The 17,821-nt window shown below is 33.3% G+C and overlaps 1 protein-coding gene across 4 annotated transcripts in view; it reads left to right on the top strand.

Moving 5' to 3' along the window:
• Positions 1 to 17,821, top strand: part of Stol (voltage-dependent calcium channel subunit stolid) — a 32,541-nt gene that overhangs the window by 2,704 nt on the left and 12,016 nt on the right. Inside the window, exons 2-23 of one of the 4 annotated variants that reach the window (XM_071776275.1) lie at positions 90 to 171; positions 394 to 504; positions 1,849 to 2,065; positions 2,337 to 2,468; positions 3,322 to 3,924; positions 4,879 to 5,015; positions 5,172 to 5,252; positions 5,370 to 5,471; positions 5,899 to 5,973; positions 6,271 to 6,285; positions 7,320 to 7,427; positions 7,518 to 7,589; positions 7,688 to 7,829; positions 7,937 to 8,158; positions 9,620 to 9,719; positions 10,868 to 10,900; positions 12,402 to 12,506; positions 12,997 to 13,109; positions 13,742 to 13,878; positions 13,954 to 14,126; positions 15,227 to 15,423; positions 17,389 to 17,692. In XM_071776275.1, the coding sequence (XP_071632376.1) occupies positions 90 to 171; positions 394 to 504; positions 1,849 to 2,065; positions 2,337 to 2,468; positions 3,322 to 3,924; positions 4,879 to 5,015; positions 5,172 to 5,252; positions 5,370 to 5,471; positions 5,899 to 5,973; positions 6,271 to 6,285; positions 7,320 to 7,427; positions 7,518 to 7,589; positions 7,688 to 7,829; positions 7,937 to 8,158; positions 9,620 to 9,719; positions 10,868 to 10,900; positions 12,402 to 12,506; positions 12,997 to 13,109; positions 13,742 to 13,878; positions 13,954 to 14,126; positions 15,227 to 15,423; positions 17,389 to 17,692 (3,261 nt within the window). The remainder of the gene's footprint in view (positions 1 to 89; positions 172 to 393; positions 505 to 1,848; positions 2,066 to 2,336; positions 2,469 to 3,321; positions 3,925 to 4,878; positions 5,016 to 5,171; positions 5,253 to 5,369; positions 5,472 to 5,898; positions 5,974 to 6,270; positions 6,286 to 7,319; positions 7,428 to 7,517; positions 7,590 to 7,687; positions 7,830 to 7,936; positions 8,159 to 9,619; positions 9,720 to 10,867; positions 10,901 to 12,401; positions 12,507 to 12,996; positions 13,110 to 13,741; positions 13,879 to 13,953; positions 14,127 to 15,226; positions 15,424 to 17,388; positions 17,693 to 17,821) is intronic. The other 3 variants (XM_071776276.1, XM_071776277.1, XM_071776278.1) reach the window with 3 other exon arrangements.

The following is a 17,821-nucleotide window of genomic DNA, read 5'->3' as shown; positions in this document are numbered from 1 at the left end:
GAATTTTTAATTAATCACTTATTGCAAATATTTTAATCGTTGCCGGACGTATATATATTTACCTAAAATAATATCATTAATTATTACAGAGTGAAAAACTGGGCCTTAAAGTTCGGCGTGGATCTATGGGAGTTTGGTAAACAAGTAACCAAAATGAGCGAGATACAAAGGGTAAGGAAATATAATATGTATTTAGCTATATAACCATAATAAATATATTTATTTTCTATAGCAAACCATCAATAGAGGTATTGTAAATGTCGTGCAAAGATTTATAGCGTGAGAGAAAATAATATGTATTTATAAGTCATTTTTTCAAAATTATCTTTTCAACACAAAAATCTTGTAATCTTCGCTGTTCACACGCACCGATTTTTATTGCTTCACATTTAGAAATATCATGAAGTGGAAGCCAACGTCATAAAAAGGGATGGTCTCGTCCTCGTTCGCGAGATGGCCATGGAGGTGAAAAACATGATGGACTTTAAAATGAATGCCGTGATGGTACGCTAGTACATATTCTTTTTTTCGTATTTAACGCTTGATCTTAAGTTATTCGTTAGATTAGAGAAATGTGCTCGTTACGTGATGTAAGAATTGGAAAGAAGTGTTATTTCCTTGTGAAATTTATAGGATTGTTTTATTTTTCAATTTGACCTTGATTTCGTAAGCTATAAATAAGTTCTCTTTGCGAAAGAGAGAGAAATTGTCGACACAAATAGAAAATGAAATCGATAATTCCATATTTCCATGTACTAATGTAATTTTAATCTCAACCTTGGTTTAAAATATCAAACTTTGAAAATTCGACAAATGATTTTCTTGACATTTTCGATAGAAGTAGATTCGTTAATTTTGAGAATCTTATATTAAGAAAAAATTTTCAACTTTTTAAATCGCAAGAGAGTTATTACTTGAGCAAAATAATTATGCGCTGTTTTTTTTTTTTTTTTTTTTCAATATAAAAATTTATATAAATTTTTTATATCTTCTACGTATCTTATAATATAATAATATAATAATAATAATTGACATGTGGATCGTAAGTCATAGATCGTAAGTCAAGAACAGAATTCGAATCAGCAGTTTACAAAACGCAGATTAATTTCGCAAATCCAAAATTTTCTTAATTTCTTGACCTAAAATGCATTTTTAAATTGAAAATCTTCCTACGAGATTGATTTCTTGATGGATATATCACTTTTGTCTCCATTTCGTACAAGAGTCTCGAACTTGCACTTGAAAATGAATGGATCGATTCAACCTATAATTTACTGTGCAAATTTAGCATTTATAACTAAGATTCGATAATGTAACAAAGAACATTTGAAATCACTAGTATTAGAACAAATAGTTTTTTTACACGATAAACTCGACTTAATTTCTCTTGATGCAACAACATTCGTTATCTTAGATATGTTTTGTTGAAAATTTTGAATCATACTATGGATTGATCTTGATCAAAAATTGTCTTTGCTGTATCAATAAATCTGTTATATTACAATGCTATAATTAAGCTTTACTAATCATAATTATTAATTTCCTTCCACGTAACTTTGATATTTAATACAGAAAGTTGACCGTCCATGTTACGTGGGTGTATATATTTTCCGAATTAATAAAATTACTAGACAGTGCCTAAAATCACAGGAAACAATTACCTCTGTTTTAACGGATTTTTTTCTTTTTGCTAAACAGTATTATAAGTAGAATTTTATTTATTTTATCGATATTTATTTTTACTTTTGATACTGGTTACAGGTCGTTCCAAGTTTAGCGCTAATTGAAAGCGCGTTATTTAAATTATTTAAAACATAATACATTATAGCTCATTTGTTCTGTTCACAGAGATTAGTGGAGAGCGCCGAACAGGCCGCGGTATCGGCACCGAGGGATGGAAACGTATCGCCTAAGTATTACGCCTCACATCGGCTTAATAGCTTCATCAGCGATGAGAAGGGTCCCGCGCAGGACGTGTTTCTCACTACGAATCGCCATTTCGACCACCTAGCAGTGAACGTCAGTTTGTCTGCCGTGCTTCTGCCGAGCGGAGTCAAAGACAACGGTGAGCCTCGTGATAGATAGCTTCAACAAATTTAACAAAATGTCCACCCATAAACGCAAATGTTCCGTGAATAAGGGTTATCTGCGTTTCTTTCATCGCTTTATAGTTTAACCCGTTGAGGTCACACCTCCTAAAAATAACGTAGAGGTCACATGGGGTCCATTGGACCCCATGTGACCTCAACGGGTTAAATAAGGAAAGATCATCTCCCAGAAGGATGATCTGACTCACAATCAGTCACCTCTGTTGCAAATTAGCCCTTTATTTGCAGAACGTGACGTTGCCTCAGGTATTCAATGGAGCGAGTACTTGGATCTGCTGTTTGTTAATAATTACGAGAGTGACCCTACGCTCTCGTGGCAATATTATGGAGCGACGACAGGATTTTTACGTCGTTTCCCAGGTATTTAAGCAAATTTATTTATGTGTGTACGTGTAAAGTTTTATATTATTATAAATATATACCTTGTATCCTTTCTAAAAAAAGGCATGTTAAGTCGATACTCGCATATCTCGAAGTTTTTTGTTGCCGTTTTTCCGCGATGCCAATTGGTTCTCTCGCTGCGCTTACTTCAATTAAATTTTACAGCAGAATTATCTCATTTTTTTGTATATAAAAGCAAGCAAGAATTAATCACCGAAGAATCAATATTTTATAAGATATTTATTCATATTTTAAATCAGAATTAAGTATATGATATTTTGTAAATTATTGATCTTCCTATAATATTATATATAATTCTATTATATTTTAATACTTTTATATGCAGACTAACTGAAGAAATCTTGAATTGCGGAAAAAAATTACATGCTAAGTAGCCATATAAATAATCTCTGATATTATTTAATATGTTTAAGGTTTAATAAAAACACATGTTTTTCCTTTAAAATTGTAAAATCTTTGTTCAAAACATTTTACTTTCTAAGGAAGAATTGAGATATCTGTTTTGATAAAAATGATAAAATGTGTGTGTGAGTGTATTTTTAATATTCTTCCACACATGCATACTTCGATTCGCACGCCAATTTTGATCTTATAATAAATAACTCAAGAACGAAAGCTTCTATATATATAAGCTTCATTTATAACACTTTCAAAATATAACACTCGAAAGACTATTTAAGTAATACGAATGTGATCGTACGATCGTGAATACAATATGCTTTCGCAACATAGATATTTTTTTACAAGAATATTGCTAGAAAATCGTGCAAAAATGGCTAGTCGTTATACATTTACATTACATGTATTATAGCAATATCATGGCCGCCAATGGAGGGTACATTTGGGGCATCCAAGTCCTCGCATCATCGGGCCGTTCGCGACGTGTACGACTTCAGGATGTCGAATTGGTTCGTTGGGGCGGCAAACAGCCCGAAGGATCTAGCGATCCTGATCGACAGTGCGACCTATACGTCTGATCGGAATCGACGATTGACGATAGCCACAGCAAAGATCGTCCTGGACACTCTGGGGCCGGATGATTACGTGAATGTATATCGCTACGGGGAGAATGCCGAAGAGATCGTGCAATGCTTTAAGGATAGCCTGGTGCAGGCGTCGCCCGAGAACGTTCACGAGATGAAGGTGGCCTTGAGCACCGTGAAACACGAAGACACCGCGACCAACATTTCGGCCGCGCTCAGCACCGCATTCGAGATCCTTCACAAGTACAATCGCACCAGCCAGGGGAGCCAGTGCAACCAGGCTATCATGCTGATCACCTCCGATACCGACGGCCCACCCACAGAAGTGATAAAGCGTTACAATTGGCCGCATATGCCCGTGCGGCTCTTTACTTATCTCATCGGTGGCGACAAGAGCCCCGATCTCCAAAACACGGCCTGCACCAATAAAGGTAACGTTACTCGTGTGTTACTCGATAGTTTACACTGTTTATAGATGCACTACAGGGTGTCTCGTAACCAGTCTCGTAATCGGGAAAGGGATAATTTTACGAGAAAAAAGATAAAACGTAAAATCAAATTTTTTTTCACACAAAGCTTCGTTTTTGAAAAATATAAATTTTGAAAATTGGAACGTTAAAGACATTTATGTTTTTTTTTTTACATTTTGAATTATTTCTAAGGATTTCTCGTACTATAGGCCAACAAATTTGTTTTGTAATGTAAACACTGCTCATGGATAGGTAGAGCGGATTAAATTGAGTAGAAAAGTTCTGTACCATTCTACGATTTTCACCCGAGATTTTGAGATTATAAGACACTGTGTATATGAAACGACGACATTCTATTAAAAATGATATCGATATATATTTTACACAACTCTTTTTTGTACTCTACAACTCAAATCGTTTTTCAATTAGTTTTATTAAAAACTGAATGTTATATTATTTTGGATACTCATTTTATTTATGTGCCACTGCTAGTCATCATTAATAATCGCTGTTGAGACGAAACAATAAGAAAAAGTTGTTAAAAATTATTCAAGGACATATAAAACACGAATATTATTTTTTTTTTGTTTCAAAATTATTTATTCAGGAAACGAAGTCTTGAAAAATTTTACTTTATCCATTTTCTTATTCTTTCGTGTAAGATTCACTCTCATCTCCTATTTTTTCTGTTGTACCTTTTTACGAGACACTGTAAGTATTATAATTAAAAGACATTTAAACTAACTAACTTAAAGTTTAATTAGAAACATAGTATTAAGAATTAAGAAAGAAAAATGAGGTGTAATCTAAAAAGATTGAGAGATAAAATTGATACCTTAATTATAATATTGAATACTTAAGAAATACTTAATGAAGCTTTTGTGTATTCTGATGTTGTTGATGTCAATCTCGTAGGATTTTACGCGAGAATAACGAACGCGGACGAAATCCATAATAAAGTTTTCGAGTACGTGAAGGTTTTAGCGCGGCCTATGGTACTCTATCAGCATGACCATCCCCTTCACTGGAGTCCCGCTTACGTAGGTGGAAAAGTAAGAAGTTAAATTTACACATAAATAATTATTATATCAATTACATTAATTAATTCGTGCTTTACGGAATGTTTCTACAAATATAAGTAATTTCTCATTGTCGTATGTACGTAATAATTCTGCGGCGTTTCTACATTAATAACAATTGACCTTCAGAGCAGTAGATACGGCAGAGAAAATCGGGGCCAATTGATGACGTCTGTGACAGCTCCGATTTTAGATCGCCGGAATTATACGGTAATTATATTTTAAAAACAATATTTGCGTGTTGGAGGCGCTTTATTTCAATATTGCGCGAAAGCCACTTTAATGTTAAGTGTGTGTGAAGTAATATGCAAATAAAGTGTACTTCAGCTTGTATATTATCATTCTAAGGTGAAAACGGCTAATTTATTGGGTATTGTCGGTACCGATGTACCTGTCGAGGAGATTCAGAAACTCGTGCCGCCTTACAAGGTACAAATTAATTTGTTTTTCTCATCATTTTATTCAGCCTAATTGTACCAATAACTTGGCTTCAGAAAGACTCGACTCTTTACAGTTTTTGTAGAATATTAATAATAATATTATAGAATTTCATCTTAAATGTAGATGAGGAGAAAGAGAGAGAGAAAAAATGAATTAAATATAAGGAATAATTTATCTTTAGAATAAAATTTAGCATATCGTAAAGAGAAAATTTACTTGATAAAAGCTAGCCTCGAAGTTAGTGCAATTGGCGCTTACAGAAACTCGTGCCGCGAGTTTATATATTTTGCTCGTTGAGTTAGTATATATCACATTATTAGTGCAATTGGCGCTTACTTATATATTTTGCTCGTTGATTTTGCTAGTATCATGTTACCATAATATACGTATTAATAACGTGTTTCTTACGTTACAGTTAGGAGTTAATGGATATTCGTTTATTGTTGACAATAATGGCAGAGTTCTGTATCATCCTGACCTGCGGCTTCTCGTGAGTATCAATAACGTATTTTATTCGCGAAAAACGATAATGTGTTCAAACTAGTTTCGCGAATATATTGTAATTTTATCGCCAGCACACTTTTTCATTCTAGCATATATGTACATAAGACGAATAAATTTTCAAAACAATCTCTAAGTTCGACAAAATTAGAAGCTTATAATAAAAAAAGCCTATCAATCTCTTCTTTTTCTTCTTTCTCACCCTTTTTATCTTTACTTTTTTATTTTTTTATGTGTTAAGAGAGACATGAATAATATCATAATATTACATAAATGTTTCACGCAGCCTGGAAACACAGAAGTAAGTAAAATTCATTATATTGATGTGCTCAATCATTAAACGTACAGAGGGTAACGGAAGACGATTATGAATTTTTTGATTTTTAATAACTTTTTATTTTTCGCACTATCGACGTAATTTAGACCTCATTTTAGAATTAAAAGTGCCCTTTTTTGATAAGTGAAAGAGGACACTTTTAAAACTCTTAAAACAAAATGGATATCAATAAGACATATATAGTTCCGTATACCTAACGGTTCAAGATTCTGCGCTATCGCACGCATCGAAAACTTTGGAGTTTTCAAAGACTTTGGAGTTCACGCGAACAAAATTAAATTCTCCTCTAAAGAAGAACTGATTAAGTCTTCAGATGCAGATCAATGCAGATCCCGAAGGATCATTTTGTTTGGAGCTATTTGAAACGAAAGCTGTGAGGAAATAAACAAATTAAAGATACGACAGGTCACAAACACGCCTTTAAAATAAATTTCGAAGAATTTCCTCAAGAATTGATCAATAAGGTTCTCCAAGCTCAAAGTCTGGCCTGAGCAATTATTAAAAATCTATAGGACAAAATGGAATTATATCGAAAAAAAAAACTGTTAAAAGCAATTAATAAATAAAGAGTTATTAAAGATCGAGAGTGTTCACAATCACGTTTTGTCACCCTGTTGTTATAGAAATATAGTATATGCAGAACATCTAATAAAATTGGGACCAAATTGATACAGCGCATTATGAGGATTAAGCATATAAAAAAAGTTTATAAAAGACCTTGTCTGAGAATGCTTTATTAAGGAGTTGTGAGAAATCAATAATTCACAAGAGCGAAATATCGCGATAACATCTTAGACGACTGATATATTTCTTGTTTTAAATTATCGAAATTATTAAAGTGCTTTTGTTGGAATTTATGTTAACTTTTGTCGAGATAAAAAATGATATATGTGAATTTATACTTTCCATCAATCACTCTAATTTCGTTCACGCGCGCGCGCACACAAAAGGTAATGTTCTATATAAAGAATTAAAAGAAATATACGTTTCTTTTTCAGTACGATGAAACGTTGAAACCTTCGTATATAAGTGTAGATCTATCGGAAGTTGAACTCGCAGAATACGATGGCCCTTCGGCTCCCCCGAACAACTCGCTTCTGCTCGATGTAAGTGCGACATTTCCGTTATTTTATCATTAATTTTTTTATAATGTCTAATGTTACAATAGTGATTTTTGATAATGTTATTCTTTTTAGCTGAGACGCGACATGATCGATCAAAAAGAAGGAGAAACGGACTTTACAATCAAAATACATTATGACGATATGGTAAGTTATTATTTAAAAAAGCAATTACGAGCTTAATATCATAATCGTAGAGATGATATAATTTCTGTTTTATTACGCGATGCTTTGTTGATTTGCAGAAAAGAGTTACGATTAGACGGCATAACTATTTTTACAAGCCGATCGAGGGTACCCCGTTTTCTTTAGGCTTGGCCCTACCGGAAGGCTACGGCATGTTCGAATTACGGGCTGAGCAAGAAATCAAGCTCGCCATCGTAAATGGTAAATTTCTCATTACAATTGCGCGTGTTAATTTAAAATGATAGAGAAAAACCGGCGCGTTTTTGATAACGTCGGATTCTGTGCGAATTTATCATGTTGCGTTGCAGTAACGGAGTATTTCAAGGGAGGCAACTGGAAAGTGCATCCCGATTGGATTTACTGCGAATATAATTCGGCTTCCGATAAGTTCTTTTCCTCCCCGGAGGAACGCGTCCTGCACTTCCTGGCACGGACGCGCCGACCGGGATGGAAATGGATGTCCTTGAGAGCAAGGAGTCCCAGCTCGCATCACAAACAGGCGAGCAAGCCGGATAAAGATTCTTATTATTGTAAGTACACACACGTCATATTAATTTAACGTCTTAAGGCTACATTTTTGGTTGGAAGCGCTTAAAAATAGGGGATTTTTCGGAATTTTGTTTAAAGAAACTCTTGACTTGATCAATTTTTTGTTTGTATAGGCTTGTTTATTAACATTTTAATGTAAGATATAATTTTTTTTAAATTCATTTATTGAAACTTCCGTTTGTGTGTGTAAATCATCCTTTCGTGGGATTCGAGCCTCTTTAGCACTTTATTAGGCGGACACTGTCTTCAACCGCTGGCTGTTGCGAGAATCAGCAAATAATTTGGCTTGCAGACCAATAGTTACATTTATTGTTGTCAATGAGAATTGCATTGAATTCTTCATTAAAAATCCCGGCGTCATAGATACGCAGCAATTTTAATTGTTTTGGAACCACAATGAAGATGCTTAGGCGCGATATGCCAAATTGTAAAATTGAAATTCTTGTTGTATTTTGCACTTACACACACAAGTACAGAAGGCATTGAAATGCTGTCCTCTTTATATTTAAAGATCTGTCCCAACCCGAATCGACGCGAATCCGAAGGAATGCGCTACGCGTTTTGTTTTCTATCTGCGCATCTGTCAGATAAACGGTTTCTATAGTCTAGCAAGTTTTTCAAATTTCAACATAATATTTCAAGGATATATTTTAAAGACTTTTAACTTTCAAAATATGAAATTAATTTTTTTTTTATTTGACAACCGAAAATGTAGCCTTAATAAGTCAAAGATTTGCGAAAAATACCTAATGCATAAAACGATTTATTATATTAAGAACGTTGCACATTTTATCGGTTCGTCGGATAGTAAAACGATGAGATATCAATTAAAATATATTTTTTAATTTACTTAAAGTGTAATGTTTACAAGGATTGCTTTAAGGCTTTTACAGAATGTAGTAAATAGCATTTCAGGGAAAAGATTTCATGGAAAAAATCAATATCATGCTCAGTTGAACATTGTACATTGCAATACGCAAGCGCATATTTTATTTTTAGATATTATTTTTATAGGATGAATAACGTCTCCGAAAAGAATAAAACATTTTGAAAACTGATTCGCAATTAGTATCCAGAGTTTAATAATAAAATTGTGGATTATTTATGCTATTTTATTTTTTATTACATTAAAATTAAAAAATTAAATTAAACAATCAATAATGACATGGAACAAAATTACCCGTAAAATATTCTTTATAATAAATTGTAACCATTAAATATTTCATTGCTTGTTTAATATCCTTTTGGATGAAAATATGAATTTTTATTTTAATTGAGCGATCTATAACTTACTAATTGTACCCTTATCTTATATGAGAAATATTGCATACGAAAATTTTTCTAATTTAAATTGAAAGATGCGCATATAAAAAACCTATCTCAAACTTCTCGAGCGGTGTCAATCGATGTAGTACTGATTTAACACAATTGTGACGTTTCAGGTGACAAAAAATTAGTGCAATCACTGGTCTTAGATGCTTTGGTGACGGACGGATTTGATAAAAGGGAAACGCAGAGGATGCATAAAGAGGAGAACGAAAAGTAAGTTCCGTGTCGGCAGTAGACAAGAGTGCACGTCCCGTCTTTCATTCTCACCCATTTATCACACTAATTAATTACAAATTATGCAATCGAGCACAGCAATGCACAAGCACGCGGTTTACCATTCACGCACCGCATAACGCCGGTTACTTTTGCAAATTAATTCGACCGCCACTTATTCCGCCTTGATTATAGCCCGTGATGCGTCTTGGTTTGCACAAGTTGTGTAGCAAATGCTAAACCTTGAAAATGCAATGTCTTTTTTTTATAGCATTGATAGACGGATAAAGTTTCTGACGGTCGTCAGAATATTGTTCGGAACTCGATCGAGAGTGTATGTGTATATGAAAAAGAGATACTCTACATATACACGTGCTACTTGCGTGGGATATTAAAGGCGATAGAGAGGGGGAGAGAGAGAGAGAGAGAGAGAGAGAGAGAGAGAGAGAGAGAGAGATTGCTCGCACATTGTTTAACATAGGCCCGGTAAAAAATTTTTTATATAAAAATATACATAATTATTGTTTAGATATAATATATATACATATAATATATCTATATATGATTTCTTTCTCTTGTATAATCTTTCTTCTTATCTTATAGGAAAAATAAGAAGAATAATTGGAAAATAATTATAAAAATAACTTTTGTAATGTTTTTTTTACGAAAAGTAAAATTGCGATTATATTATACAATTCTATACATAATCATATATAATTATATTTCATACATGATTATTACATTTATATATGATTATATATGCGCAATTTTCTCTCGTTTTTTCAAATTTTACTTTTCATAAAAAAAGTAATGCAAAAATTATTTTTTAAATTATTTTTAAATTTCTTCTTATTATTTTTCCAGTATATTTGAACAGAGATTATATAAGAGAAAGAAAATACATGTAAAATCTATTATATACAATCTATTATATACAATTATATATATTTATATATATGTATAATTTTTATATTTTTTGCCGGAGGTATATTATATCGTACAAAGAGAAATCGCAGTGCGACAAAAGTTATCACTACCTTGTAACATACCAAGTGCACTATGAGCAACCGTCCAACATTTCATTTCACAATATTATCTTTTATTGCATATTTTTATTACATTTTATTATTGTGTGTCTCCACCGCTAGCCCTATTGCCATACTGATGGCTCTACTGCACAGGTAATCCATTATGCACAATTATTTGTCTAACACGTTAAACATGTTTGTCGATAATGCACGGTAATACTCACTTTGTGATGATCGTATGTTGTTTAAAATATGTTTGTTATCTTCGACATGGATAAAGACGTATTAAGACGTTGCGATCGAACGTTGAATTTATTTGGTGATTGCGAAATTCAAAGATGATAGATATACGCGCAAAAAGTGTATTAAAAACCGTATGTTTTGGCAAGTCTTTATACACACGACACATGTGCCTACATATATAATTGACTATATTAAAACCGACGGTGCAATCGGAAAGACAGTGATTCCTTGTAAAAAAATGACATATGTAAAGAAAAAAAATGGTAGGAAAATATCTTTGTGAAGTTTGGTATCAAAAAAATTAAATATAAATTAAGATGTTTAGAAAAGAATTCATATTTAATAAAATAGATAAGATTATATAAGCCTTAATATCGATAAGTAACTATGGAAGATTGTATAATCTTTCGTCATCGACTATAGTCAATGTACGAGCTAAAGTGAATGCTTGGCAGCCGTCGACTATAGCCGCCTTATTTTTGGAAAGCTTTTACCATGTAAAAAAATTGATGGATCGAGAGAAGATAGATTCATTAGGTAAATTTAAATTTACCCGATGCATTCGTGTTGATCTTCTTTGATTCTCCTATTTTTTACATGATTAGTCTAAACCAAAAGAAAAAAGAAACGAAACAAAGAGATGGTTTCTGAATCGCCGTATAAAATTAATTTATTGCCGTAAAATAACTCGGTTTACGATGTTAAAAATATATCATATTCCCAGGAATGAGATCTATAGCTCGAGAATAAAAATAATAAGACGAGTACAAGGGGTTAGCGAGATAGAGCGATATTTTATCAAGTCGGCTGTTTTGGCTACAAATAAAGTGACAATTAACGCTCGAGATTCGCTTGCTCCCAAAATGGCGAAATGATTTAATTGCAATCGAAGCAAGAAATAATCGGGAAACATTGTAAAGACATCAAAACATCAAGAAAGTATATGATCGCTGTAAAGATTTATTGTCGTATCAATGTGTATCCTAAATTTTCATTAAGGAATCACTTTCTTTTTTTACTCTACCGTCAGGTATTAGACGCTCTGTATATTTTTAATTAATGTTACGATTATTGAACGCGATTAATTCAAATTGCCAAATCTACAAAATGTTGAAATCGATAGAGATATTTTTTTACATAGGAATCTCAAATGTCAAGGTCGGCGTCTCAAATCGACATTTTCGCGGCTTCTATGTCACATCTCGCACTTGTTTCCTTGTGCTTTTTAATCGACAGAGGAAAAGCTGTAAGCTATCGATCGGAAATCGCTCCACGATCGTGCCACGATTAAAGTGAATTAGTTTGATTTGCAATTCGGCTATTGAATATGCAAAAAAAAATTGCATACCGTGGTGGCGTGTTTATTGTACCACCGAGAATACGGTTTACATGGCGCGTTTTACAATTACAGTCAGGGCAAGGGTAGATTTGGCGTTACGAGGAGCTTCATTGCCACCAGAAGCGGACTCCTGCGCTGGCACGAGCATCTGCAGAGTGAAGGAAACACCGAAGAACCGTGAGCTTATTTTTAACGATAAGACTATCGGATAAATGTTATGAGCCGTATGTGAAACAGCATTCGTTTGTTATTAAGTTGTTTGAATACATTTTGGAAAACGACAGATGTAATGCGATTTAGTACCGATTGATTTTTTTGCATAAATGGTCACTTGAGGTGATATTTACACCCCAATTAAAAGTTATTGTTCTTAATTACACATTGCATATTTTTAATTGTTCTATAATTTATTGGTATTTGAGGATAACATGTATGTAGATTATGATATAGGTATAGATATGTATATAAATATACTCAACATTTACTGAAAAAAGTAAGGAAAAACAAAAAAAATATTTTAAAAAACGAAAGAAGCACGTTAAAATTACTGTGACGTGAAAATTACTGTGAGTGAGCTCCATTTCTTTGATACGGGGATGTAAAAATCAACCTAGGCGCCCGTTTCTAAGTTAAACACGGTCTGCATTCTAACGTCATTTGCACATAGGCGATTCGCTGAAAGGCACGCGAGAGCCATGGATTCGTCGTGGTACAAACGCGCAGTGGATCAACACTCCATAGAACCGGAAAGCTTCGTCTTCAGCGTACCGTTTGACGCGGGTAAATATACATATTTTATATAACACGCATTTATAATATCCTCTGAGCGAGAAGTATGGAAAGAGCGGTTTTGTTAAAGTATATCTAAGAATGTAGTTAAATATAGATCTGAAAAAATTCATATTCCAATCTATCTAAATAATTATATTGAACGCTTGCTAAAATGTCAAAATTGCACTTGCACGGAAAGAACAATTTTGAGTAATTATTTACTTTAGGGGACACCAAGCCAATGACTTTGAGCTTGACATATGTCAAGCTCATTGATTATTATCAAAGACATATCACCCTGAGTAACTTTTCCTTATTACTTAATCGGCGATTATTGCTTATTTAAAAGTTATGAATAAAAAAGTATGAATAAAAATATTTAGAATGGTAAATATTTAGGGAGCTATATCCCCAACTTCCATAATTTTGAAATGTTGTCAAGGTCATCACCTTGAGTAATGTTGTGAAGGTTTTAATTACATAATTAAGCTATAGCTACATGTCCATGCAAACAATACAATTTTATTTTTACATAAGTTATGTGTCATATGTTGTCAAACGTACGTAAGAAACATCTTCGATTAACGCTACATTATTTATTTGATTATATTTTGTTGATTATATGATTGTTGCATTATTAGCCGATACAGCCGATCCACTTGTTACCGCCACTCATGCCATATTCATCGGGAAGGGTCACAAAGCACCAGCAGCGGTAGTGGGTTTGCAATTTCAACACTCGTCCTTGGCGACTCACTTCGTGAACATCACTTCGACGGTGAGTAGAATGCTTGATTCTTTCCCCACGCATAATTAATCGCGCGGAATATGATGAGTAAACTTGCTTTTTTAGTGTACCGGTATGACGGGATGTAAAAAGAATTGCGCCTCGGAGGAACTTGACTGTTACATTCTTGATAACAATGGATTTATTATCATAAGCGAACGTCACGAGCACACCGGAAAGTTCTTCGGCGAGATAGATGGAACTATAATGGATTCCTTGGTGCAAGATAGGATATATAGGTAATTATAGATGAAATGTTTATTTATACGGAGCACGATTAAAATATAAATTCTGAATTGTGTGCTACTGAAAATAGAAGACTCCTACGCTGATATCAGCAATCCCCACGAATTCAAAAAATCTTTTATTGCAATTCTCGTAATTTAACCTTTCAAACATCTCGAGATTCATTAGTTTTGATGTATTTGTTAAAATCTACGTGCGATTTGTTTTCCCAATAATTCTAACTTTCCGTAATTGTAGATTTACATTTTTTTCTTGCATGTTATACACTCATTGCCCTTTGAATTCTGTTCGAAATGTTCGGATTCATGTTTAGGACAACGCAACTTTTCTCTCAGTTAACTCTATGAAAATCAAATTGTGTATAATTAAATTCGTTATTTATCTCAATAAAACCGTACAGAGCTTGTTAATTTATATGATCATTCTTCTCATTTTCGTTTGAACTTTAATTGATTTTTTTTACTATCTTTAAAAGTGTATTTGCTAAATCTTCCATTATATCTTCAAGATCCTTTGTGCACAAAACGTTCTGCATTTTTTCTAATAAATTAAAGAATAGTTCTATTATCTCAGAAAGCGTCTATATTGCAAAAATGTTGCGTAATATTGCTGCAATATTGTATATAAAATTGCAACAATGTTGTAATATCCGTTTTTTTTTAATATAACGTCAAAAAAAGAAAAGGGAGAGTTATATGTTTTAGTTATTGCGCGCTAAGAGTTATTGTGCGCGCACGCATATATAATGAATACAATGTACTTACATAACATAATGTTGCTGCAAGCAACAGTATAAGCAAAAGTAAGAATGAACTTTAACCGAAACAAATTTGAAGGGCGCATAAATATCTTAAAATAAAAAATTTGGAATTATACTCAAAGATATTTATTTGCGATACTTTTATAATGATTTTGACGTGGTTACCATTATAAATCAATTTTCAAATATTGCCGCAATTTTGCAACTCTATTCCTTTACAATATCTCTACGTTGCGTTGTAAGGTGAAAGATTGCAAGTATTGCTGCAATATTCCGGAATCGAACTGACAAGTTCGGGACATTAAGATATTTTATATGATATATATTTCTCAGAAAAGTGACCGTCATCGATTATCAAGGGACTTGCAGCCCTCAGGAATCTAATCAGTCATCGGCGCCGCGAAGTCTATCTGATTCTATCATAACGACGGCAGCGGCATTCGGCAACTTTCTTTGGACTTTGACTTTGAGTCTCAATATTCAAGATTTATGGCAGACGACATTGGCGTTGGCTAACGACGTGATGGACGGTAATATTTAAAAAATATATTTATACTTGCATGATAAATGAAACAATAAATTATATAAATACAAGGGTAGCGGATAGCATTTATTTCGTTAAATTATGTAGCAAGAGTACATGCATTCCATTTTATTTATACATACAAATTACGAGATATTAATGTGATTTCTTTTAGAACTCCGCATAATTTTTCAGAATTTCTATATAAATTTCAGAATTTTTCACAAATTTTTTCTATTTTTTTTAAATATAAATTAAGACATTTTTCAGACATGCTGAGAGAGTCTACAGCTTTTCTAAAATTCTTTATAATTCTTTATAATTTTATTACTCTTTCTGAAAATAAAAACTTATAAAATCTGTAGAAGTTAAAAGTACGAGGGTCGGTATGAAAGTAATGCCTTCTAATATTTTTCTTTTGAATCTGGCGCTATAGAAAATTTTGCGTTTCAATGAGTTGTTATTTAAAGTCTCTAGTTGCGTTACGTTGAATGGTATTGTGATCATTTACGTGAGTGTGTCACAGGAGCAGTTCGAACTACTCAGTAAAACTTATAAAATTTTTTATGGCGCCAGATTCATAAGAAATAAATTAGGAGGCATTGCTTTCGTACCGACCCTCGTATTTTTAAAGAAATTTTCATAAAAAATTTAAAATATGAAAAATTCTTAAAAATATTGTAAGAATTTTTTTCTACCATAGTGTGCAAATAAGCTAGAGTAACTCTTGTGCTTTCAACAATATAATGCTAATTTTAGAAACCATTTTTATCAAGATTATTTTCAAAGACATAACAATAATACAGAATCTATTATTTCACAGTTATCAAAACTATCAAACAGTTATATAGAATATATTTCTCAAATAATGAGGACTAAACTAATTCTAGATTAGTCATCAAAATATGTATCATAAGTGGAAGGAAGATTTGTTATTTTCATAAACAGACAGAAATCTGAAAGGGACATAAGCCCAGAATAGATAGATAAAACAGTTTTCCGTCAGTAGACAGATTGCCGGATTAATATCAGTATATGAATTTTAAATATTACAAAAAGATATTAAATGACTATTAAAAAAATCTACCATTCCGTAATCATTTGAATGATATAATTTGTTTAAATGTTACGAAATGGTACATTCTGCTCGATTTCTGCTGTCAGATTATATTGGCAGGTTCTACTAACAAAACACAAGCAAGATGCATCATAATATTTTGTGACCAGACTTTATTCAGGTGACGGTATAGGCAAGCGAGATTGCAGTACAATAATGCGTTAAATCGAAAGTCCATTGATTATGAGCGATTGACAAGAACTAACTCTGAACTCGAGATTTGCTTAATAAGCAGGATGGTTTTTTAAATGCCTAATAAGGAAAAGTTTTCATGGTAAAGATATTCTCAGTGATTTACCATTGTCTTGAATTTTTATCGATTTGACTGTTAAGCAACAGTCACATCGACGAACGACATCCATATTCGTAAATTATGTTGCGAAGTTAGAGCGTTTTTCTCGACTGCATTTTTGGATCCTACGACCATTCGGCCACAGTCTCACACAATTGAATGCCTTCATCTAACATCGTTCATCGTAACGCTACCCAGATAATGCGCAATGGACGCTACGGTAACGTACGGCAAACGGTATTTAAATATATATAAGATGGAGAACTTATTAGACGTTGCTGCTTTCGATTTTAATTTTGCTGAAAAAGCTATATAAACGAGTATATAAACGAAGTTATTGGTACCACGTGAAAATGAACGTATCATCAGAAACATGCAAAGATTTTAAATAATTTGGCGTCAGAGGAATGTAAAGTAAAATTCCGATTTGAAAGAGAACATATATAGGAAGAACTTGCAGTTGCTCTTGACATACCTTATCGAATAGAAACGGAAAACCGATATAGCGTTTGAAAATTAAAGATCACGTTTTTACGTTGATGAAACGCGTTTATCTTTTCCAGATGATCTAGTGTTCTCTGACGACGAGGAGACGCACGAGTTCGAGTCGCTGACGCCTGCCGACTCGACGGACGAGGTAACGTCGGATGAGAACAATGTGTACGTGAGATTTCCGGTGGTCGCACCAGCGACACCGGCCTCGCCGCCGACCACACGGGCTACTTCTGCTCATTATCCGATGAAATTGCGCGCCTGCGAGAAGAAAACGGATTTGTATATCCTGCAACCCGAGCGACTCAACACCAGCGGCCAGAGCAACCCTCTAAAAGGGAAACTCACCAATTGTCACGTAACCGGATGTGAAAGGTAATCTGAAAGTGATTGTATATAAATGACTGATTCGCATTTCGAAAATTAGAAAGAAAAATCTGCCCCGGTCTCCCCTAATTGTGTTGTATTATTTTTTAGAGTATTTGATTTTAATTTATGAAATTG

This window comes from Temnothorax longispinosus, chromosome 4 (genome assembly GCF_030848805.1).
Source record: "Temnothorax longispinosus isolate EJ_2023e chromosome 4, Tlon_JGU_v1, whole genome shotgun sequence".
Lineage (NCBI taxonomy): Eukaryota > Metazoa > Arthropoda > Insecta > Hymenoptera > Formicidae > Temnothorax > Temnothorax longispinosus.
Note: the sequence above shows the minus strand (reverse complement) of the source record. Positions and strands in the feature narration are given on the sequence as shown.